Source organism: Helicoverpa armigera, chromosome 17 (genome assembly GCF_030705265.1).
Source record: "Helicoverpa armigera isolate CAAS_96S chromosome 17, ASM3070526v1, whole genome shotgun sequence".
In the NCBI taxonomy this organism is placed as follows: Eukaryota; Metazoa; Arthropoda; class Insecta; order Lepidoptera; family Noctuidae; genus Helicoverpa; species Helicoverpa armigera.
In genome coordinates, this window is record NC_087136.1 from 4737822 (window position 1) to 4764398 (window position 26577).

The following is a 26577-nucleotide window of genomic DNA, read 5'->3' on the forward strand; positions in this document are numbered from 1 at the left end:
AAATGAAGAAATACTTTTTCAAGTAACATGGTTACCTAAGAAATTAAAAAAATAATAATTTTGATGTAGGTTAGGGTAGAATAGATACAAAAAGTTAAAATCTACCAGTTAACGGTAAACTTCCTTAAAGATGCGAGAACGTATAAGATGTTAGGTTTAGAAACTTAGGAAGGTGGATTAACGTCAGCAAGCAATAACATCGAGCTCTGAGAAAACTTGTTAATAACACATATGTGTAGATATATCTAATGCGAATTAAAATATACAATCTGACATTATTTCACCCGCATTTCATAAGTATATAGCTATAAAATATCTTGATATTTTAACTAAACAAACTTAGACTTTTTAGTAGGTATTAGAAGACTGTCAATTTTCTAGTTTTCGTCCCAAATTGTTCAACGATTGAATTGTATAAGAATATTGGAAACTATATTTGAATAAGAATAGAAACAAAGAAGTTGTTATCTGCATTAAACAAATCATCTGATTCGAACTGAAACCATATGTATGTCGAAGTTACTAACACAGCCTACAAAAAGCCTACGTCGAAATTACAATAATAGATCTACGCTAATCAAGGCCTAAATAGCTACGGTATCTGTATCTTGAATCAATGTTTTCGCCTACGAAGCTTACATTGTATGTATATGCCATATGATGAACTTCAAATCAGAACCTTTTCATTCTTTCATACAGCAACAAGAATGAAGGTTCTGAGGGATCCTCTCCCTTTTTATATCGTATACTGTAGTTATAATATAGGTATTGTAGCACAGAATTCTCTTGGTTTCTCTGCCACAGTTTGAAGTCTGAACTCATTCTAACTTGGTGCCTAATATTTACTCCGCGCGCTAAAATTATGTAGACATGTACTTGCTTAATTTTCAGGTCCATAACTGCTTACCTTTCATTGTAAACATGCTTGTTATGATATTGCACTTTCACTAATCAACTCGTAAAATCTCTAAATAGATGGACCGTTGGAATTAGATTTTCTCATTTTAATTGGTAATTGTCAGTGACTCAGAACGAAAACTTAACGCGAAAGCGAACATCAGTTGAGAACCATGACGACGAAAACAGCCACTGAGTGCTGAATTTAAATATTGTGTTTATTAATATTATAATATAAAACTTAAAAGTTTGTTTGTTCGAATGCGCTTCTTTCGGTTACCGATGGTCCCAGGTCCAATAAAAAAAAATATTTCAGAGTTAGATAGCCTATTTATCTATGGCTTCCATTAAGCTGCTTTTGATCTGGGTGCACACCACGGGACGCGAGTGATCCCAGTGAATAAATACAATGATGCTATAATTTCAATATCCATTGATCATGTTTGCCCATAAAGGATATTGGATATTAATGTTACACAAATAAAAGTAAACCTACAGTATCATATTAAGGTTCTTTATAAAACAAAAGAATTCCTCACGATCCGTTAAACGTGTTTCAGTAAGGAGCACGTCAGGCTTCGTGAAACTTTGACTTAACATAGCTTTGGATGACGTCATGGTCTAGCTACAAATCAAATTGTGACAAATGAGCGACGAATGACGTCAGAGGAGACCTTTTGACTATGACTTAGTTTTGTTTAGGACAGCAGTATTTTGTTTTAGTGTTTTGCTCCATGTAAAACTCTGGTATTCAGCCGCATTCGATTAGATCGGAAGCCGACCCCAATATACCTGGTTGGGAAAAGGCTACCCAGATGATGATGATATTACTTATATATATTATATATTCTTTTATATATCTGATACTTTAGCTAGCTGTCTTAAATATAAAAATAGACATAAGATTTATAATAGATTTTCTTACAATCCCTCTATTTCCATTTCCTCAATCTTCCTGCCTCGTTCTGAAGCGGTTTGAGGATTTCCCTTTATAAAATACTAAGAGCGGCATGCTCTTGAAACTTTGGGTGTTAATAATACCATAGGTCTTATAAATGGCGTACTTAAAACATTTTATTGCTTCAATTACTTAGTTCTTTTGTTACCAAAGTACTTTTTCTTTAAACATAAAGATTACAATTGTTTACGATTGCCTGCAAAGTTACCCACATTTTATTGGCTATAATTATTATTTATATTGTTTCTTTGACCTTTAAAGTACAGCCCTAACTATTAAAGCACTGTAATTACAGTGATAAATTAATATTTCGAATAAAACACGAAGTAAAATAATAAAAATATTAGCAGCCAATTTGGTCGTAAACAAAATGTTCTTACACCTTGATTTAGATCAAACATTATTCAAAGTGGTCATAAATGATTAGAAGCCCAACTAAATATGATATTTTTATTAATTGTTCTGTCAAAATTATAAAGTTCGATCAACCTTGTTCTAAAATTAACCACAGAAACCTAGCCTTTATATGATTCATTTAGCGCGCACTTACTTCGAATAATTTTTGAACATTTCCATAAAAGTTGTATCTGATGTACCTGCATTTGAATTTAAAAAAAAACGTAAATCCATAGAAACATCATTTAACTACACATATCCTTCACAATAACAAAAGAAAATAGTTCATAAACCTACGGAAATCAAGATCGTAAATTCTTAGTAGATAAAGTGTTGCCACTATTCAGAGTCACGTACCGAGTTTACCACTGGGGTTTGGCACGGAGCGGCACTCAAGCGCATTGTGTAGAGATGCTAGACAATGCACCTTTGAGCACCCACTTCACTACAAGTGGTCAGCGTTTTTTGCACCTACCCTTCAAGTGGGAGAAGGACAGGTAAAGTGTTGGCACGCGCACTCGACTATTGTAGGGTTGTCGATGCTACTTGAATGAGGGGTCGGATAAAAATAATTTGAAATATTTTAAGGCCCATTTCACAGACAACGTAAAAGTAAGTTTTAGTTAGAAACACAACTGAACACTATTAATAATTCATAATAAACAGTTATTTTAATAAAACTGACGTTTTATGTAGTCGGAAAACTTGGGCCTCAGTTTTCACCTCGGCTTCTTTACCTGCAAGTTCAGAGTTTTCCAAGCAAATATAGGAAAGTTTTACGATTATTTATTACGCGACATAATTTTAAGATAGATGACCGCTGTACCTTGGTGTAGGTATATCCAAAGAACTAAAAAATGATGACACATTTAAGAAAATTACATTTTCATGTTGAATTAATTGCTAACATTTTGTGAAGATTACATAAAAAAACTAAAATATATTTAAATATGTATGTTATCAGAAGCGACAACCCTATACCTTGCCTTTGTTGTCTCAGAATATTTCTTATATCCCTTTTAATAAGATAGGTTTTGTTCTTTACTTAAAAGTGAGAGATCCGGTTAAGTTTCAAGTGGTTTTTTTCTATAACCGTCCCTATTTAACATGTTTAACTGATAACAATGGAATCCACGTGCTGTTTGGCTCGAACTGTAGATTAAAGTATTTTGTACTTTAGAAATAATAAATGACCATCACTATCCGCAGAGTGGATTACTTACTATAAGCGAATAGCTTAATAACTGTTTTTTGTGACACACATTTACACAAGTTCAATTTTTGCAAAACAGTAACAAATCTCACCTTTACCAACTGCATTTTTATGTCATTCGTAAATGAGTGTTGAGTCGAAACGTCACAATATAAGAAAGAATGCAGAATAACAAACAAGCCCCAGCCTGAACTGTAACAGTAAAGGAAGCTAAAGAACCCTCAATACCTCAAAACATTTCCGTCAAATGTTTAACATAAAAGAATATCTCTTGTAGAAAATTTCCTTTTCAACGACGATGACGGTCATAACTTTGTTCTTTATTCTAGCCGAGTCACGGAACCCAACGTGATTCGTGCTACAAAATATTAACTTTAAGCTGTCATACATATCTTGATGAAGGGAACACGAAAATGATAGTGGTTCGCCTTAATTACGTAGCAAAACTTAGCCCATTTAAAACCTGGTTGGTAAACTCTCAAATAGGTCGTTAAAACTTTAAATAATTATAACTGTTGAAATCACGCGATGCTTTTGAACTATTGTAAAACATTGATACGGAAAGGTAGTGTAGGATAGTTGGAACATTTCAACTTGTGAACTCTCATTTGTTAAGCTTCATGGATTGCTATACTATACACAAGGAAGGAGGTTGTAATTAAAATCGAGCCCGATTTGGAGCGATAACATGGAAAATATCACCAATAATTTACTAAGTATAAATATTTAATTATATTCACAACACAAACATCATTAACCTACACTAAAGTCGGACACGAGTAGGACGTAATGAGTTGGTAACGAGCCAGTCCAAATCCGACCACTCAATACGAACCATCCAGGAGCGTGTAAGATTAGCGATAACGACCTTATATCCCTTACACGTGCAGTCACCCACGTGTGACCTTAGCTCCGTACCTTCATACCCCTTGGATCACAAATAACCCCTTAAGAGGCAGACAACAGCCAAATTAGCTCGTCTTAAACAATTTTTCTGCCAAATCTATAAAGTTTTTGACGCCGAAAAAAATATAAGTAAACCATATATCCTAAAACCTTGTTATATTCAAAACACGTTCTTGAAAAGTTTTCTTGATACATATTTTTTTTTTCTATGTATGTACATCGATTACTCCGAGGTTTATAGACCGATTTACGTGATTCTTTTTAACCGACTTCCCAAAAAGGAGGAGGTTCTCAACTCTTAAAATCTTCCAAAAAAAAATCTGTATTGCTTATCAAGGACGTATCTATATGTGAATACAGAACTAAGTTGTTTTTGACTTCTCAACTTATTTTAACATTATTAATTTATGCTTCTATGTATGTTACGAACGACCCGTCACCAGGCTTCTCTTACTTACGTATTTTGTTTTGGCTGTTGTCTGCGCCTTAATAAGAGCACAATCGGACTAATGAAGTTATTTTCATATTTTTTCCAGTGCACGACTTGTGACGTCAGACCCATGTTCTGAGTATCGGATTCGCTTCATTGATTGCAATGTTGTTAAAATGCTTGACGTCACAACTGTGATTGGATCATGCGAATCCAGTTATGATATTTATGTGATGGCTTATAATACAAAATTGCGGTTGATTGTTTAGTTTTGTTAGTCTTTTTATGCGTTATTTTACAAAATAAACAAGTTATGTTTGCTTTTAAAAAATAAATAAAGCACGTTGAATGTTGATATATTAATAAATTAGTTCGTATTGATTATTACGTACCTAATAGATAAGCAAGTCCAAAGAAATAATGAACCAACGTGTTTAATTTTAGAAACTTTAAGATTAATTTTAAACAAATATTATCATTAGTAATCAGTCTACATTCAAACTGAAAAGGGTAGGTAATGTTAATTAATTGGTAGCAGGATTTATTTATAGATTGAAATAGTCCCTACATTATTCAAGTCTAGGTTTTGCTAAATATGTCTACTAATGTCTACACAACATTTACAAAAACAACAATCGATATTGACTTAAAAATAATTACTTATTCAGTTATTAACACAGTTTCATATTACATACCTACATCCTGAAATGTGATATCTTCATTCAACATCGCTTGTAATTATGTAGTTATAATACTCAAATAACACACTTGCATTACAAAAATATCCGACGACTTTGCACTTGTGAGGCCCAAGTTCACCGACATCATGATCGTCAGATTTCTTAAAATAGGTGTTAATTATGAATTTTCATGTAATATTAAACAGTTGTTTTCGGCTGCCCGCGATTTTTTGTGGGAGCAAAATAGAACACATTAACAGCAATTGTGTAACGCACACGTCCTACAGAGCTCGATAAGAAAATCCTTGTCAGAAAGTCCCACTAAAATCGTCCTGATAATCTATCTTACAAAAAGGCTGAAGGGCGAGCAGCCTTAAGAAAAACCATCGTTTATATTGTCGACTAGTTGATCCCGCGAACTTCGTATCGTTTAAACCTTCCCTGGACCTTCAAACATTTACATTCTACAAACATTTTAAAACTAAAATTCTGGAATTTTAGTGAGACTAACGAACAGCAATTCATTTTTATATATAAGATGAAAATAAGCGTAAGTCAAAACTGCAACATCGATAAAGTTCGTACATAAACATGTAAGTACATGCATAAACCTACATTGTGTAATATCATTATGTAATGTGTTTACAACATCCCACTTGTGATAGTGGGCACAGCTGCCCACAAGTAAAGCCCACTATTTCCTTTACGGCTCTCGTATATGGACACTTAAGTACTTCAAGTAGAACCTTGGTATATGTTTGCACAAATTGTTAGTTGATCTTTTTTGTTTTTGCGTTTGCTGTTGCAATCTTATAGGGGTCTAAGTAAGTTTGTCCATTTATCATAGTGTGTAGGTAACTTTGAGTAATTAAAAAGGCCTGGTAAAGCAGTTCGTAAATATAATAATTAGTAAACTTACCAAATGGTTTGGATTTATTTGTCATCTTGTTTAGCTTCGAAAAAGAAATTAAGTATTCAAAAATAATCAGTCATAGTGAAAGCTCCAGACTTTTCATAGATTCATAAGTGGTATCGCATACTATAAGATAAAACCACTGAAAATTCATTCGCAAGGATATCAGAAACAACTTGACCGATTTGAAAAAAATCTAGCTTATTTATCGAGAAAGGCTTACATACCTAATAGTATGCTACTTTTTATCCCATTTAGGGAACGGGAGAACCCACGAGATGCGGGAGAATCCACAGACGGAACCTATTATGTATTCAAACAATCTTCATGACTGTACCATAACATCGCCCACCGTCGACACTGCTCCAGTTCACTATATTTAGAGGCCACATATAAGGCTGGGCTTAACATATAAACCACGTCGCTATATGCGTGACATATTATCTGCGTATCAGCGCTGACTCAGGCTTCCAAACGATTATAATTTAATTGCTCGCTCGTTGCCAGCTCATAGGATTTATGCCGTTATTAGGAAATCAATACACCTAGTAGGCAGATAATTGGAGTAGCCATAAATCTATATTTAATTCCAATGATTAGGTTGTTTATTAAAATGTTGTTTGACAAAAAAGGTATTAACGCTTATCCAAAAACAGATTGCTAAAAATGATGATTTATACATATGGAAAGAAGCCGATATTGTACCGATATTAAATTGATGACTGATTCAAATAATATATCTCAATTTAATCGTTCCGTGGGAAATCTTTTTCATTTTAGTGATAAGTACTACATAATGATATTGTAAGCAAAGCCAAAGATTGTTGCTATTAACTGTACCTACAGCGAATATACATGCTCATACTATTTGGTAAACAAAACAATTACAATTTTAAATGGTCTATCAATATTTTCATCTACACTTTCACCCGATTTCAATGTAAAGTTATATCTTTTATTGTACAAATCAGTTGCAAACTGCAATAAATACCTAAAGTCACAAATTCCTGTGTAGGCGTTTTATTACTTACTGCAATTGCATAGAATGTCACTGTAATTAAGGATTTCCGAAAACCATTCAAGAATTCGTAATTGATTCTATGCATATTTGGTTGTAAACTAACGAATCTTTGCTTAAATCTGATTGGTGGAAGCAATATTGTTAATTAGTGAATGCCATGAACTTATGGTTAAATGAAGTTGTGCTTTAAATGGTGTGACGGGGCTGTGTTAAGTAATTTGTGGTTCTTGATTAGGATTACTCATTGATTAATCTAGTGTAAATAACATGTTTTTATGAGTATTTGTTGTTACCTTGATATCTTGTATGGGTATGTATTGAGCAAATACAAGCAAGTATATGTACCTAAAGTTATACTGTTTTAAATAGAAATTCAAAAGGTAACCATCCTTTGGTCATGTCCATATTTTATACTTATTAAATAATGTATCTCCAGAATAAAATCGTGGATGCCATTACTCGATACGTTTTTCAGATTCAAAATATCTGTCTGTCTGTGTTTCTAAACCATTAAAGGACATCTGTCACTAGGGCTGCCATCTCGAATTTCGCCAAACCCGGACAAACATTAAAAAAACCCGGACATTTGGCGTAAATTGCATTTTTTCCCCGAACGAGTACGATTTTTTTAAAACAAAATAATACCTAATTTGTAATCTATTTACTATTAACGTATACTTAAATTCTATGAGGTGCTTTCTTACATGAAAAGTGTCCGGGTTTTCCCCGGACACTTCTTGAAAACCCGCCCGGACGGCCCCCGGACGGCCTCCAAACGAGGACAAATCCGGGGAAACCCGGACGGATGGCAGCCCTATCTGTCACCCACTGACAGTAGGCGCGAGACATGTTGTAACCCATTGAACACATAACGATTTGAAGTGTGAGGCGACAGGTGCCCCAGAGGAAATACTTCGAACCAACATCTGTAGGACGGATCTCATCTTAAGATCCATGGGAAAACTTCTTTATAACTTGAGAAAAAATTATGATACAAAAGGTACATACTGAGTTTTAAGTGCTATTAGTTTTTGCTTTGGTGAAGACAAGAGGACGTCTTTGTCATGTAATTTTCTTATTTATCTACTAGTTCTTTTTATTGATAAGTAAATAAGGCTTTTGTTATAGACTGTAGTCCCATAGAAAGCAATTGTTATGCAATAATAGAACTCCCCACAATATTAATTGTTTGCAATGCATTTCTATGATACCTAGATTTTCCATACAAGAATAACTTGTACTTAGAAGTGAATGAACGAAGTACAATCTCTCTTGTCTATTACTAGCACAGTTAGCTGACTCTTACTTTTCAACGGAAAGGGCAACTCTTGTCATTATCGAATATCCTCCGACATCCGATCGGATTTAATTTGTTCTTATGTTATGCGTTATCGTGACGGGAAGTTGTCGACAGGAAGCGAGTAAAAATGTTATGTCGGCCGAGTAATGGCAAGCCAACATGGATCGGCTTTTTACCTCGCTCGGGTAGGGCTGGTTCCTTCGAATTGTACCAAAACATCAGAAGATGATTAAAAAATTGCCTACATGTAACCTTCTGCCGGAAAATATCTTGAGTTTTGACATTATATGGACCTTTTAATATACCGTTTTTCTTCAATTTTGACTTATTCTACAATTAATAAAATGCTTCGGATCGCAAGTTTATCAGCCTCTTTTATGTCGTGTTACAAAGCTGCTTTAACTTAGCCTCAGTCATGCAGTACCTATAGTTTATTTTTTTTCCCAAGCGCCAGCCCTACCCAGGTGGCCGGTGACAAATTACGCTTCAGCGATCTGAGTTTCCGATTTGAAGGAATCTACGGTGTTTTTAACGCGAGTCGCGTTGCCAAGTTTTTGTACCACAATAATTGCATGACCAAACAATAAGAGTTGAGTAACATCTCACAAAAAAGAAGTAATTTAGAAATTACTGCCGCCGGAAAATACTTGACGGACTTTGAGGTTTTCTTGTTCCTCTGTAAATTGTGTTTTTGAGGTTTGGGTAGAAAGTTTACGAAACTTGAAGCTTAGAGGTGAAGTTTGAAAAAAAATATTTCTGTGATCATTTGACAAGTTTTGTCTTAAAACTTCTAAAATTAGGCGTAAGATTTGTGACATAGGTAATTTATGTCAATAGATTTTTTTCAACCTGATTGTATCAACCCTTATTCGATTCGATCGTTTAACAATTCCTCGGTGTGAAGTGTCATAATTAGTTTTTTGTCGCCTTCTTTATCTACATATAAGTCTTAATGATAGTCCCTTTTAAATCGTTAATTAAGTAATCTTCCGTTAGCACTCAGGCTGGCCGGTGATTACAGCCGTTGGGTTTTTGTATGCGCTCGCGCAGTCGGCGACTGTCGGGCGATTGCTATCGGTTATCGTTAGCACCTTTGAGGGGACTAGAAGCTTGTATGTAAGAACATAATCCTGTTGCATCTATTTTAAATACAAATTCAATTAAATGTTTACATTTTATGGCAATATAATAAAATTGCATAAATGAACCTTAGTAGGTATTTTAACTGATGAATTACAAAAAAAAATATTAAGTATCCTTTCGATGATTCGGTCCTTCCAGTATAAACCAAGTATTGCCACAATTCATTGCTTTCTCTACGCAATGTTCTGTCAGACACATCTAGTAAGTCAAGTTCCCGAAACAAGAACGAACGGTATAAAAACGTTGTTTTCTTCAAGAATGTCGTAAATTCCTTGTTGGAAGTTTTATCAACTTGTTTATTTTCAATAAGTGCATGTCACATCGTAAAGTTATCGCGACATGCTGGTTTATTTGACGTTAACATGCAATGTAATTATTAGTACAACAATCGTTGAATAAGTATTTTGTGCTTTTTATGTTGGTGTTTGTTGTTATTTTTTTAAATTTTATTATGTGAGATTGAAAAAAAAAATTAACTGCCAGTCAATTTATTTCAAAAAAATCAAAAGTCATTTATTCAAAGTAGGCTGAAATTCATCATTTTTTGACCGTCAAATCTACAAAAGACAGCCACTTCCTATGTGATTTTGCTGGGAAGAATTATTTCTTGAGAAATAATTATATACGATAGGGATTACATATATCCTTTATAGACTGTCGTGTTCCATTCCATATCTTCAAGTCTCGCTATGTTTGTGCCAAGAAAAGACATCACGTACCCAGTTTTATTCGACAGACGCCAGCAACTTTAGCTGCCGTTTCTGGGCTGCTTCCAAAATAATTTCCACATCTTTCTGTAGCACTTATGCCTGATATGTACCTTATTTTTCAGATTTAGTGTTTCAAAATTAAATAATGTGTACCTATTTATTTAAGCACTTACCATTTTGACAACCAATAAATTGATACACATTTCTTTAATCAACCTAATAGTTCAAAAATTTTAGCCTTCTTTCCAGCTAATAACTATGGGTGTGATCCAACAATGCCTGTTAAAACAATTTCCTACGACAATTAAACTGTGACAAGCAAAATTAATACACGACCAGGATTATAATTAACCTGTGCTCAGTACTGCGGTCACGTTTAACGAAATAATATAATAATTATGCACAATATGCGTGATGTTAGCTAGACGTGGGACGATGTACGGGTAGCATGAAAACATACTATTTTCATTTTATTTGATGAAAGTGTTTATGTACCATTTCGAGTATTTTCTTTCTGGAAAAAAAATGCGCCTCGACCATAAGAAGAAACATCCTTGGCAAAATCTGAGAATTCCTGTAGTTTTTGCCTTCCACTTAAATTTTAAATTTTCTGTTCATTGGTACAAAAACGTAAATAAATGTGTTTCCGAAAAAGTTTAATCGTAAATATATAGGTAAGCGTGTGTGAGTCCAAGTGATCAAATTAATGTTACTACGAGTATTCCTAGTGTAAATATCCTCGAGCCATAAAAATATTTAGACCATCCAAAATCACAAATTCACGACCAGCCTACGCAAAATTGATCGAATTCCACAACTAGGTACGCAAAAAATATCTCAAACAATCAACAAAACTGCTTTAAAGCGGTTATAGTTTATAGATAAACTAACCGAATAATAATGAAGTTAACCAATTAAAACGCCGTACATGCCGATACACATAGTTAAGGGAATTGGGCATGGTAATTGTTTTGCTGTCCGTACATCCGTGTGCCGTGGGAAAATAGTAAACGAAAAATAGTACACGACTGAGATGTTAGTGCGTATGTGTGCTGCTGAATAGTGCGAAACAAGGGAAATTAATAATTTACTATCCATTATATTTCAGAATCAATTACTTAACATCATCATCATATGCCGAGCCTTTTCTCAACTATGTTGGGGTCGGCTTCCAGTCGAACCGGATGTAGCTGAGTACCAGTGCTTTACAAGGAGCGACAGCCTATCTGACCTCCTGAACCCAGTTTCCCGGGCAACCCAATACCCATTGGTAAGACTGGTGTCAGACTTCAGGCGTCTGACTACGCGTAACGACTGCTAAAGATGTTCAATGACAGCCGGGACCTACAGTTTAACATGCCCCCTAAAAAGGCCTACATGTAAAGATTTTCTGAACCGATTATTAGCTAACTCATTCCTAAAGTATGATTATTAACTTGCATACTTTACAAGTATTTGCATACGCCCCTTTGTAAAACGGTCTACTCTAGTTGACTAGGTAAAATATTCCTCAGTTACGCCATAGCTACACGAACACCACCCAATAAAAAACGGTATTTTTACATTCTTAAAATAATTTTCCAAACCTAGTTAAATTACTAGGACATCACAACATACAACAATCCCCTAACATTTCCAGCGACATGTAGACATAGACAATACAGCGCGCATGCTAAGCTCAGCATTAACATTACTCGTTTACATTGTAAGCAAGATATCATTGTGATATCTGTGTTCTATGTTCTACGAGTGGGCGATACTCTGCTACTGGGCTTACGGACAACGTTTTGTGAATGAAACGACGGAATAATGAATGAAATCTATGTATAGGTATATAAAAATGAAACCCGCTTTCCGTTGCCACGACATAACATGAAAACGGCTTGACCGATTTGACTGAAAATTAGAGGGGAGGTAACTTAGACCCGGGAAAAGGTTTTAGGATAGTTTTTGTCACTTAAGATTTTGAGGAACTAATTTTATGTCTTGGATTACAGATATGTTTATGATAAATGAAAAGATCAGTGAAATAAATATGAATATGAATAAATATGCTTATTTTTGGTTAATATTACACCTGATTGGTTTTAGAACTAAGGCATGCATCCATATACCATAGGACGGACTTATAAACTATTGGACTAAAAGAAGTAGGCCAGGTATATCGCATACACATAACAAAGCTTATTTTGAAAATAAATATAAGTAGAACCTCGGAAAACTAATTAGAACATAGATAATGCGACCATCACCTCTATGAAGCTTCAGATTAAATTGCCACCAAATCGAACCTCTACAAGCCACACAAAACCTCGCTATTTTTACCCATACACAAAGTCCAAACTGGTCTATTTGAGATCACGATCGCATCCCCATGACGGATGTCCTCCGGAGTCCGTTACTAACGGATAGGGATATAGGCCGCAAACGGTCCCGCGTGCCTCTCTTATTATATGGTATAACATAACCGTAGATAGTGCGGAACTTACTAACGTGCGGCTTTCGTGTTTTACTTTCAATCAAACGCTTAACTTGATAACTCCTGTATGAATTTTGAAACTGTGTATTGACATACACTATAAATTGAAGGCAGAATTGTTCCTAAGATACGTAGGTACTTATAGATTTATAACTTGTATCTACAATTAGCCATCCATTAGAGATTATAATAAATCTATGCTTGTTTTCTTTTAGCCCTCTAGTGCTTATAATAATTGCATTGAAAAGTAACCGATGAAAAGCTTTACCAAATCATTGTTAAATTTTCATTTATTCAGGAAAAACTGGTAGTTTAACCAAATTGCCCTTTTAAAACGTCCAAACTCTAATCTCAATGTGCGGTAACATAACTTATTTCTAACCTGGATAGTTTGACCAGAAGGGCCCTTTTTCATACGGCAAAAGCTCTAATCTAAATGTGCGGTAACATACCTTACTTCTAACCTTAAATCCACATCATCTCCACGACCACAAAGGAGATTGGGCAAGAATGTATGAAGTTTGGTCCAAATGTCCACCACGAACGAGACCTATATAATTAAATAGTCCACTTAATTTAGAGTAACTTTTACTAAGAAAGTAAAAAAAAAACAATGCCAAAAAAAAGTTATAGCCAAAAATCTATTCTTAATTTTCGATACTTTTTGTATGTTATCATTATTATTTTTTATTTTATTCCACGTCCATTTCCGAACTTTATCTAAAACTAAGATGAGTAAGACACATTTGCATATAAACAACCCAGTTTTTGCCCGATGGATGTACGAATCACTAACCAATTGAGGCGCCAGAAGTGCTTGAATATACTCAGCGGTGCCTGGATCTAAGAAAGAAAGTTCGATGTAACTGGTGGTGTCTTCTCTCTAATATGAACCATTCTATTTTGTCAGAAGTCACAGAAAGTACGAAAATCGAACATCACGAAAAGTAATTGAAAAAATGAAATTGATTAAATCTATAAAATGTTTTATTTGATTTTGCTATAACTTTTTTCTGGCATTATATTTTTTTTACTTTCATAACAAAAAATGTTCTATATTTAACGGGCTATCTAGCCATATAGGTCTCGTTCGTGGTGGACATTTGGACCGGAATCGCCCATTGTCCTTTCACCATCTCATTCATGTATTCGCTCGCATGTACAAAAGTAACTTTCTCATAGCAATGGCTGTACCAGCGTGGTCCATAACGTATAATTATTATTTACTGAATGAAAACCACAGGAAATGGGCTCCTCTCGGCCGCGACCAATTGCAAGCCTTCGGTTACGTCAATATGGCTATTGCGAGGCTTTACAACTTGCTCAGATGTGTGTGCCTGTGGTTTGGTAAAGGCAAGATTTAGGGACTTTACCTAACAAAAAAATATTTTTAAAGCTTGCAAGTCTGTCTTCTTAATCGGTTTAACTTTTTTTTTGTTATGGCAAGTATTTTCATTTCTCTTCGTAAGATACGATTCCGAATTAATAATCTGAAAACAATCGAATAGGTACGGTATAGGTAAGCGTTGCTTGCATTTTATGAGAACAGTAAAAGTTAGGTACACATACAATATTCCGCGTTAAAAATATTTGCCAACTTTTAAAATACCATATTTGCTGAGTACCCTGACCCGTGCCTTTATTCAGATTACTGCAACTGAATGTAGAAATGCGAAATTGAGAAACAAATACCGATATGTTTTGCAACACTTCGTTGTCACCAGAAAGGCGTCGGAGTTCTGACCTTCCAATATCTGTAGGCTGTTGCAAATTCCGTTGATATAGTTTACTTCGAAGATGTTCTTTTGTTGCAAGGGGCTTCATGGCACAGTCACCCAAATGAGTCACTGTGTCGAAAACATGATTGACCTTTAGTTTAATAACCATATTGTTATACTTGACTCACTGCCCGACCTTAAGAAGAGTAAATAAATAACACTGTGGCAGCAGCCTTACATTCCAATCACGCATGTAACACTAACAAAAAATAGTTTGTTTTTATCTACAACCTCAACCAAATTCCGTATTGCTGGCAATTATAGTATGTGTGTTTCCCGTTACAACATGATATTATTACTAGTTTTTTTCGTTAACATTCTTAGGCCGACTCAAGTTTGTGTGTCTACAAAAAGCTCCCTTATTTACTTGACAAATACGAGCGTAGTGGGCAACATCACAAGATGTCTTGCGGACGTGACCAATTGAACCGGATGCACGCCCGTGACCGGAAGTCCCCCTTTCATCTCAAAATGGCCGCGTCCAATTTATAAGAAGCAAGGAATTTTTCTAGGCTGCTGACCACTGAATATTTGTCAAACGACTCCGGCGATATCACGAAGCGAACTTTTTTTGACGACAGTTTTTAGGCTTCCCGACGAATCGCGGATACTTTTTCATTGATCACGGTCGTCAGCGACGTCATGCTTACTTGCCAGATTTCCTGCAGAGAAATTCACCTTAAAAAAGTCAACTTAGCATGTGTTTCAAACCCTTACAGATCATCAGAGTATTTAGAGCTTCATGTCGATCTAACATGATTTTCTTCTATCTTTCTAGGCAAGCTGTACGCAGTGCTCGGCCGTCGCGGCGGACGCATCGTAGGCAGCGACCTGCAGAGCGGCTCAGCATCGTTCAGGGTGCACGCGCTGCTGCCGGTGGCTGAGAGCTTCAAGTTCGCGCTGGAGCTCAGGACTCATACGTCGGGGCTCGCTGCACCGCAGATGTTGTTCAGTCATTGGGAGGTGGGTATCTTTTGGTTGACTGGCTTTTATAATGAGACCTAATAAGGACCGTAATGTTTTGTTTTTTTTTTCAAAAGTTAACTCGTACACCGTAGTTTACATGCCCTATCTTAATTCCCTATGATTTGGGGTCTTAATCATCATTAATCTTCCATACTTTCACACATACGTACTTTCATACATATCGTAAACCTACTTATGGTCCAACCCTTACAACGTAAGTAGCCCCGTTATTTGTTCGGTTGTAGAACGATTTCGTTTAGGAACGATGTTTTTTCAAACTCTTACAAAGCTATGTAAATATTTTAAAGTAGATAGAACTTAGAACTCATGCCTGTATTTTTCTAATTTTCAGGTGATAGACATCGATCCATTCTGGAAGCCTCGCACGGAGGAGGAGTACCTACAATGGGGAGAGAAATGGGACGGAGTCAACAGGGCGAAGGCCTACATGGATGCCGTCCGCACAAGGAAAGGGCTAGCCACCGACAAACAGCTCGTACAACATGCTGAGAAGCAGAGGACGCTCTCCAAGAATAAATAAACAGCATAGTAGAATTAATCAATAGTTACGCTAGAACTATATACCTTCCTATAGAAAACCCGCGTGACAACCCTGATTTAGATAGAGATCCTTAAGAATCGCGGGGTGAATGATCAAGTTTATTTTGTTAGTAAAATGTTTTGATTGTTACAAAATACCTGTAAAAATGCTACCCATTAAATGCAAGCTTTAGGTATGACTAGATAATTCTCATAGATTAATTAGATGCCTTACACTCATAACCTCACGCTACGATGCCTTACACACAACAGATAAGCTTTTAATCAATATACTTACATATAGATTAAAATACCATTATCGCAATATGTGTGATAAATCTAAGCACGGTAGTCTGTGCTTAACATCTTATGTATTAAAACCAAAAACATATATGTATTCTAAAAATATTTACATGTACCTATGTTCATGATTACTGGATGGATTTTGATGAAACTTTGCAGTAATATGGCTTAAATCAGAGTATCTATCATAAAGGCAAATTTTTATCCTATGTGTCCCACAAATGGATAAAAAGTGTTGAGCGAAAGTAACCCTACCTATAGTAGAACTACCACTTAGGAAAAAATAATTTCACACAAGGAATTCAAGTAACACGCAGTAAAAATAGAAACAGTAATTTTCACGCAACGTCGGTAACTAAAAATATCGTATGACGTCAGAACGATGACGTCAAAGCAATCCAATTATCATATTTATTAAAATACTCGAAGTATTTTTACTATATATAATACTCTTTTAGACACGCGTGTCGTTATTGAAGTGGAACGAATACAAATACATACTTACAATTCACAAAAACCTTTATATTTTGGTTGCCAGTAGGAGGTTACATTGGTCTTAGCATTATAACACATTGAACTTTTGCATTAAGTTACAATTAGGACTTCGTTTTTCCCTTATCTAGTATTGTTCAAATTCACAAAAGCTTATCAGTTTAGAAATCATTCATTATGAGGGTACTTTTCGAATGTAATAAAATATTCTAGTAGCAAAGTACAAGTGATTATTTTACCATCATAACGGGAGGTTTCCATTTTGAAAATTTAAATACATAAAATAGTTCCCAAGAAATTCAGATTTCTGGATATTTATATTGCACTAAAATATTTTAGACACAAACACCTGCACATTTTCATTGCTTGAAACACATTTATCGGTAGCATAGGCCTCCAAACATCGTCACAACGATAATTATAAAATATAATGAAAATATTTAACTAATAATTTGAACTATTTGGTGCCAAAACCAATCCAAACATAATAAATACTAGGTACTTAATACCGATTTAGGACTATCAAAATAACGCAAACCTTTAGTTTATAACTATAAGATTAGTTTTATATTTCAAGATAATGGCTTTTGAAAAACTTAGTTTATCTCTCTATGAATTCTTTATCTTTATAGATTTAGTAAAGTTGTGATTAAAACAGTGTTGCGTATAATAAAATTGTAAACGAAATATTGTAGTGGTTATAAATACATAGTATTTATTTATTATAACAGTTGTTTAACAATTGTATTTAATGTACTTTTCATACTCCTATTTTTAATATAATGTTAGAAAAATATTTTGTATTTCATTGATCCTTTACCTACCCCCCTTACCATATTTCCTTTATGGTGTTTTTGCACAGTCTAACGACTTTCGCAGCATACAGGGTTCCTTGTAATTCGACGTACCCGGAAGCACATGGAAGGGCCCATCATCATCATCATCTCTGTATGGCTGTCAGACTTTCTGATTACCCCGTTGTAGGTAAAGAATGCCAAAGATATTTAAATAACAGTCGAGTCGGAAACAAGCATTTCTTAGCCACCAGCTTCTTATATTGGATAAGTCGTTTTTCCGCCACGGGTCAAAATCTTATGCAGGCTGTCTGATCTGACTGTAGATGTCTTGTTAATAATGTAGGTTCACGGGAAAAATAAATAAAACAAGATATCATGTTCAATTAACTCATCTATCTATTATTTACAAAATCAACAAACGAATCACAACTTCAAACAAAAATATACAAAACAAACTTTGAAATCATACAACATACGCGTCCATAACAATTCCTAAGTGGTACAACTTAAAATCACTAATAATCATAAATCAGTTCTATCACCCATTGATACAATTACGCTATTTTACGTTTCATACACAAACTTTAGTAGGTTCATATCATTATTCTGGGCTATAACACTTGTTACAAAGCTGATGCCTATATTGGTCCAAGCATAGATATTCCACATAAAGTGCATTTTAAAGGTGTTGCTTCTTGTCGTTCAATGATAATTTTGCAATAAAACTTCATAAAAAATAAAAATACAATAATATGCTTGTTCGTCAACACAATTTTGATTAACATAAACTCTGTCATCTCACTGGTTCCTCGTATTGCACCAGAAAATAATAATTCAATAAAATACTAAAATTACGTAAAATCATTATATTTACATGATAATAATTCAAAATTAACAGCACGACCTACCTAAAACTAATTAATGTACAAACCTCACTATCTCTACTTTTGATATTTCATTTAATCTAGTGTTTTTGTCTTTGGCAATATTAATTATTTCCGATAATGACTCGTATAGGACAGCGTAAACAGCCTTAAATAACATGAAATATAAATCATGGAGCGAGGATAAGTGTTGTTCCACCGATGACTGAGCAATACACCACGACTTACAGCAAGCGTTAGACTTGCAACAAGCTTACTTCGCTCGATGATTGCTCAGTGAACAAGCATAAGTCGGTACGTCTATATAAGGATACATATAAAGGCCTAATCTGTCATTTGGAATACAAACAGTGATGGAGCACTTTGGCACAGATGGTAACCTAGCACAACAACATTAGGCCCTTATCACATAAAGTATTAACAACAGCCAATTAACCTACGTGATACAACGAACATATTTGTACATAATACATCGAGTGAATTGTTCGAGGGAAATAATTAGCTAGCATCGTCTAAATATAGTGTTGCAATGTGCTAAAATATATCATTATCTAACAAAAACCTCTCCGATATAAAATAACAAACTGTAATTGGATCTACAATAAATAAGAAATGTGTTAAAACATAATATTCTTTACATAATATTTTTGATTGCACATACTTTACGAGTGCCCGTAACATAATTCCACACTTACATTAGTTTTAAAATCATTCTAAGTACATACTAACCCCAATAGAACCGAATAACAAATCCTTGAGCTTGACCAAAGACTAGAATAATAAATTATTAATTACATAAACTTTACAAAGTACATAGTTACTTCTATAAACAACACTATTTTAAAAAACCGTCCAAAACTGATCGTCTTACGCCTGCATCACTCAGAACTAGATTTTCTATGTTTCAAAACTTTAGCATTACTAGATATTATTTTTAAACCAAACTAACTTTAAAACCTAATACTTCTTGCATCGATAAATTTTTATAAAACTGTATGAATATTTCAAAAGATTGTTTAATCTAATGTTCATTATTGTCAAAATAGCAGTTTGCGTATTTTTGTTAGCTTTAGCTGTGTAATTTAAGGAAATAATGTTTAGCTTGTTTGTAATCGATACAGAAATATTAGGTGCACAAACATAGTTGCGTCTACTGAGTTATCAATGTCATTATATATTGGCAAGAAACATTACGAAGCTATTTGGCAAACGATCTGTTGAAGCGAACGTTGGGCCCGACTGGACGCTCTCCACTCCCGACACCTTGTGGATACTTTCTCAAACGAGGAATGTTGGTTTTATAATAACTCTTATCTAAATACTAGCACCTGCCTTCTGACACTATCACATTCACAATTGTATACTCTCCAGTGAAACCACTCTACGATTCATATCCGTTGTAATATCGTATTCAACACGTCTTCTACATAGAAATTACAAACGTATTTTCATATTCGGAGAAAACTGCCAGACACAACTATGACGCCAATCCACTTATTATAAAATACGCAATAATACAAGAATAATATTACAGCAACATTGACTAAGATTATTTATTCGTTTCTCCACCAAGACTAAGCTTAACAATTTAACGTTTTACACAAATATATGAAAGATTGCCGAAGTTATAGAATTGTGATTATGAAAATATCTATCAATAAGCCGAGACGAAGGAACGCGATACTATTTCACATTACAATGTTTAAACAATACACACAGGTACGTTATACCGCAGACGTAGGACGTTAGAAGGAATGCGAAACTTGCACAGAAGGCAAAGAGAAAATTGTGCGGTAAATAAAATATCGCGAGTGAAATGAGATAATTTAAATGCCGTTTCAATCACAGACGAGCCTGTGAACAAACAATATCCCACACATGTTGTAGGTGTACTTATTATTTGTGTATTATCATCAAGTCGATCGTTCATTCATCTCGACACACGCATCTTACTCTACACGTTTGTGTTTGACACAAATTAATATGACGTAGCAATGCCTCATAGACATTACGGCTTCTTGCCGCTTATTTACAAATCACATAACGATATACGATTGAAATGTTAAAAGTTAACTCTTACTATATTGCCGTTATCGCTTGCTATATATCGGTTCCGATAGAACATTTATTGGCTCCGATTTAATATTTATCGGAGACGAATTTAGAAGGTATTTTACTAAATGAACTTTAGCTTCTCATAAATCTTTCTAAACTTCATTTTATCGGAATAAGAAGCATGTCTTCTTGACTCCTATAAAACTGTAGCGATATCGGCAGTATAGGGAAAATTGAACCTGAATCATTAGAATAGATGCTATGACTGTCTGACACTTGATATCATAGAATGTCACCGAATAAAACATCTAAAATATTTTTTTTATGTTAATACTTGTGAAGACACGATTATTTGGTATCATGATTAATGATTTTTCAATATAAATGTCAACATTTATTGAAACAAAAATAAATTTAAAATCTCTAATATTTTTAAAATGAATGCATAAACAACATCAATTATTTAAACAAATGCAAGGAACAGAATTGAATCTGTCATTTGAGGTCAGAACTTTAAAACATTTAATTATTGTTAAAAGTGCAGAACACTTACAAGTTGTTGTGAATCAGAAAGACTTTACTTTTATTAAAATTAAGTTAGAGCGAGCTGGTCATTTTAATCCCTCGCTAACTATTTAATATTTTGGACACCCTACACCATAAAGTGTCGATAATTTATTAATAAAATTCATATATTACGTGTAATAAAACCTATCTTTCTTCACCGTTAGTTGAGACCAAACTTTGGATATTCCACCCAACCATTATACAACTGAAAAATAGCATAAATAAATAATAACTAGTATCACTTCCGTCTCACTGAGACATGGAAAAGCGTTTCCTTGTCGGATATTTGTGACAGTGGCTGTCAACTAAATACAATAATATTTCCTCGGAGATATCCACATAATCTTAGCAAGCGTGGTGACAATAATACTTCTTAATAACCGAGGTGTTCTGTGAACCAAGGATTGCCTTTTGAAGCACGCAAAAGTGAAGATAAAACCAACTTTTCATTGAAATAAAGACATTTTGCTTATCTGTTAGATCTAACTTTGGATACCACTTTACCAGTGTTGATTAATTTTCACATAGATAATAAATTGAATCTGCAAGTTTAATTCATAATTTCAAAAAAAAGCAGTCCACCTCCATTTACGTGCTTTGTGTTTGCGCAAAAATAACCCCCATTTGCGCAAAAATAACAAGTGTTTGCGCAAAAAAAGCCCTTAAAACGCTGGCAATCCCAGGCCGTGTTTGCGCAAAAAAAATCCCTTTACACGCTGGCAATCCCAGGCCCATATATCATGGCAACACCGTCTACATGGTACATTACCAGCTGTTCTATTGAATAGTGTTGCTAACTGAAGACGGTCTCGTTGGGCACGTCGATGTTGAGCTCGGCAGCTCCGGACTGCGCCATGTCGGTTAGTATCACGCCTGATAACGCTTCTAGGGATTGTCGTACCTGTGGAATGAATAAAGGTATTTTTGAGGTTCTTTGCAAAGTTAGTTGGTGAAGAAATTGATAGCTGGATATAGTAATTGATAGAGTCATATCTCTCATGACTGATTTACCGAGTCTATGCAAGTATTATCTCAACAGATTTAAGTGTTTACCGCCTTTTTGTTTTTTTTTTTTTATATACTTTTTGAAGCCTTTTTTATAATTGACAATGGAATTCAGAAGTAATCATGTAATATCTATAAAATATGAGAGATGAGAGCTCGTTTTGAAGATGGATTTATGGGCAGTCGTGTAAAAAAAAAAACAAAATAAAAGTCATTTATGCTAAACATGATGAAATACAAATAATACTATAAAATACAAAATTAGAAAACATGATTCTAAACCCAAACCAAAATAAGGAATTTACGTAATTTGCTCATGTAAAAGTGGGATTATGTTTTTTTTTTTTTAATAAATGATTTAATTTGGTTTAATATGACATGACATACGTACTGAACAAATTACCTTGGTAAGCAACAGTAGGTTAGTAGTGAGGAATGCATGCAACTCGTTGGCGGCCCGGCCGTGTAACCGCGCCCGCCATCTCACTAGCTCCGAATATAACTCCTCGCCTGATAACTTTACTAGGTCCTCCTGGAATGAAGAAATATAACATTTAGCATATAACCGTGACAGCTGTGTAAAAATGCCTAATCTGACTCAGTATTGTGACGAGCTCATAACGTAGTTAAAAAAAATAGACTAAGGCAGCAGCTATTATATAAACGGTGTCCAATCCAACAAGATCTTGAATCGGAAGTTTTCCAAAAAGATTTGTATATTAATATTGCCTGAGGGCAAGATTTGTCATTCCCATTGTTACAACATACATAAGTATTCAACATCCCTGAGTATAAAACGGACCATAGTTCGGATACCACGTGCACCTGTCAGACCTGGTCCTGATCTATCTCGGATCATATCCGATTGCTATTCAATCGGGCTACGACAGTAAGGGAACACAGAGTGCATTTGTATCTGCACAAACGCCTTGTATGTCCTGCCTGCCTTGTATGTTGTTGCACTATAGTATGTCCTGCCTGGGCAGCTGGCTGATCTCCTAAGACGATAGATCTCCGGTGTATGGTATGTGACGGGATATGTCGCTGGCCGTCAGCAGCGCGGGATGGTCTCCTTAAAGGATAGGCACTCACCGGTGTGTGGTACGTGGCGAGGTAGAGCCGGTAGGCGAGCAGCGCGGCGCTGCAGGCCAGCAGCGCGGCCAGCAGCGCCAGCAGCGCGGGCTGGTCTCCTTAGAGGATAGGCACTCACCGGTGTGTGGTACGTGGCGAGGTAGAGCCGGTAGGCGAGCAGCGCGGCGCTGCAGGCCAGCAGCGCGGCCAGCAGCGCCAGCAGCGCGGGCTGGTCTCCTTAGAGGATAGGCACTCACCGGTGTGTGGTACGTGGCGAGGTAGAGCCGGTAGGCGAGCAGCGCGGCGCTGCAGGCCAGCAGCGCGGCCAGCAGCGCCAGCAGCGCGGGCTGGTCTCCCAGAGGATAGGCACTCACCGGTGTGTGGTACGTGGCGAGGTAGAGCCGGTAGGCGAGCAGCGCGGCGCTGCAGGCCAGCAGCGCGGCCAGCAGCGCCAGCAGCGCGGGCTGGTCTCCTTAGAGGATAGGCACTCACCGGTGTGTGGTACGTGGCGAGGTAGAGCCGGTAGGCGAGCAGCGCGGCGCTGCAGGCCAGCAGCGCGGCCAGCAGCGCCAGCAGCGCGGGCTGGTCTCCTTAGAGGATAGGCACTCACCGGTGTGTGGTACGTGGCGAGGTAGAGCCGGTAGGCGAGCAGCGCGGCGCTGCAGGCCAGCAGCGCGGCCAGCAGCGCCAGCAGCGCGGGCTGGTCTCCTTAGAGGATAGGCACTCACCGGTGTGTGGTACGTGGCGAGGTAGAGCCGGTAGGCGAGCAGCGCGGCGCTGCAGGCCAGCAGCGCGGCCAGCAGCGCCAGCAGCGCGGGCTGGTCTCCTTAGAGGATAGGCACTCACCGGTGTGTGGTACGTGGCGAGGTAGAGCCGGTAGGCGAGCAGCGCGGCGCTGCAGGCCAGCAGCGCGGCCAGCAGCGCCAGCAGCGCGGGCTGGTCTCCTTAGAGGATAGGCACTCACCGGTGTGTGGTACGTGGCGAGGTAGAGCCGGTAGGCGAGCAGCGCGGCGCTGCAGGCGAGCAGCGCGGCCAGCAGCGCCAGCAGCGGCCGCCACCAGCGCCCCGCCGCGCGCCGCGACGTGCCGCTGCCCGTCAGCAGCGCCGGCTGGATCACTGCTGCACCTCCTGCTGCAAGATGACGACAGATCCATTTAAGTGTCAACTGCCAAAGTTAGAAGGGAGCCTCAAGAAAGCTTCATAGATTCTTTGGGAAGGTTTGACAACCGAAAAGAGACATCTTCATCTTCCTGCCCTGTTCCCATGTCATTGGAGGTCGGCGCAACATGTCTTTTTCTTCCAGTCAGCTATCAAACGTCAACCGAAAGAGTCAAGCCACCTTACCACAAAAACTTTTAAACGTCTGTTTAAGACTTGTCTAAAAAATGACAAATTATGACGTTGACATATGCTTCATTTTGCAGTCACAATTTTTTTAGACAAGTGTAAAACAGACGTTTAAGTTTTTGTAGTAAGGCCATATGTGTTTAAAAGAACTTTCGTGCTATTGCGCGTTTGCAAGGTACCCAATGATACCGATGACGCCTTTGCAAAAAATAATCAGTATATAACTTCAGCTGTCTCTCAATATACGTACCTGCAGCTATGATGGCTTCGGACTCTCGTCGGACCGGCGGCGAGGGCGCGTCATGTTGGTCGCCTCCCGCCGAACTGCTGTCGTCTTCCGGAGAGTACTCCGACACTTCCAGCTCCACTTCTGATGCTCGGAGATCCTGTAAAACATAAAAACAATACTTTGAAAAATTTGAAGGTTCAGTGTCGTAGGTTTGCAGTAGATAGGATGCATTCATCTTGCAGGATTCTCATCTTCATACCTCCTTCTCATTACCTTGGTTACCATTATCCATGTTAGCAAAGCAAACCCATTTCTGCAATCTGTTTCGTCGTCATCACATAAGCCAATTCCGTCCAACACTGACCTAAGGTCTCCCAAGACCAGCCATTTTCGGGACTAGTCAAAACTTTAGAGGGGTTCAAACCAATGGAAACAAAAACAGCGACTTCTAATGGGTTAAAGATCCAGTACATACCTGAGGTTTAGGAGTCGCCAACTCTGGTGCTCTAGCGGCCTTCCAGACGTGCATCATGAGCTTGTATGTGGAGTCTCGCGACAGCAGCGAGCCGAACACGTGTCGCTCATCGCGAGTGCACACGCCGACAGCGTTGGGGATGATACGAGCCACCTTCTCTTTGGTTATCCGGAGGACTGATATTATTGGGATTAGTAGCTGGAAAACAAAATCGAGGTTTAAGGGTGCTGTTTCATTATGCGATTCAAATCTTGAGTGGAAAGTTTCTTTTTCAGAAAGAGCAATTTTTAACTTGAATGCCAAGGTTTGAAAAAAGCTTCAACTTAGGCTACAATCATGATAAAATCGGAAATCATAAATCACCTTTTCATTATTTATTTATAACCATGTGACTAGTAGTTGAATTTTGCATTTACTTTTCTAACACATAAAACATTTATAATTTCGACATTTAAATAACAAAATTAATGCACCATAATTGCACCTCGTTAAACGGCAGTAACAAGTTCTAATATCTATGAGACCACTTAGCGACAAAGCAATCAAGCGACATACATAAAGTTGCTCACCTTGGTCACATAGCCGAACACATTCGAGTAGAAAGCGAAGTAGTTCTTCGTGATATACAGGTGACCTTGAAGCAGCAGATCACCCACCAGGGCACATGAGTAATCTGAAAGAGATTATAAAGACCAAATTAATACACGAACCAGCAAAGTAGGTGTGGGACGTCTGTTGCAAACCGCTTTGTAGGAACGAATGAAAACTAGATCCTGATCTTAGTTCGTTCGATACATTATAATAATTGAATTTAGATGGTGTGATAATTAGATTAGATATGGCTATAAGACAAGTCGTTTTCTAATGGTAGTTCTCCAATTACGCCGTCTAAACTTTGCAAATGTACTTGTTACGAAGTACCCCAAAGACTTTTCGGGAACTATGTCGACTTATAAGTTTGGGTAACCCAAATATTCTGTCCATATTTACTGACCTTATTTGACAAATATGCAGGAAGCTAA

General features: G+C 36.7%; 2 protein-coding genes across 4 annotated transcripts in view; one reads left to right on the forward strand and one right to left on the reverse strand.

The window, feature by feature from the left end:
* LOC110373826 (elongation factor-like GTPase 1) overlaps nt 1–17921 on the forward strand; it is a 113999-nt gene extending 96078 nt beyond the window's left edge. The window contains exons 10-11 of the mRNA XM_064038719.1: nt 15603–15787; nt 16143–17921. Coding sequence (XP_063894789.1) covers nt 15603–15787; nt 16143–16331 — 374 coding nt within the window. The 3' untranslated portion in view covers nt 16332–17921. The remainder of the gene's footprint in view (nt 1–15602; nt 15788–16142) is intronic.
* A 374-nt stretch (nt 17922–18295) lies between these two features.
* LOC110373838 (uncharacterized) overlaps nt 18296–26577 on the reverse strand; it is a 73689-nt gene continuing 65407 nt past the window's right edge. For 2 of the 3 annotated variants that reach the window (XM_064038932.1, XM_064038934.1), the window contains 6 exons: nt 26125–26228; nt 25556–25753; nt 25102–25237; nt 24469–24635; nt 22825–22965; nt 18296–22329 (listed from right to left, as the gene is read on the reverse strand). In XM_064038932.1, the coding sequence (XP_063895002.1) occupies nt 22222–22329; nt 22825–22965; nt 24469–24635; nt 25102–25237; nt 25556–25753; nt 26125–26228 (854 nt within the window). In that variant the 3' untranslated portion in view covers nt 18296–22221. The remainder of the gene's footprint in view (nt 22330–22824; nt 22966–24468; nt 24636–25101; nt 25238–25555; nt 25754–26124; nt 26229–26577) is intronic. The other variant, XM_064038933.1, reaches the window with a different exon arrangement.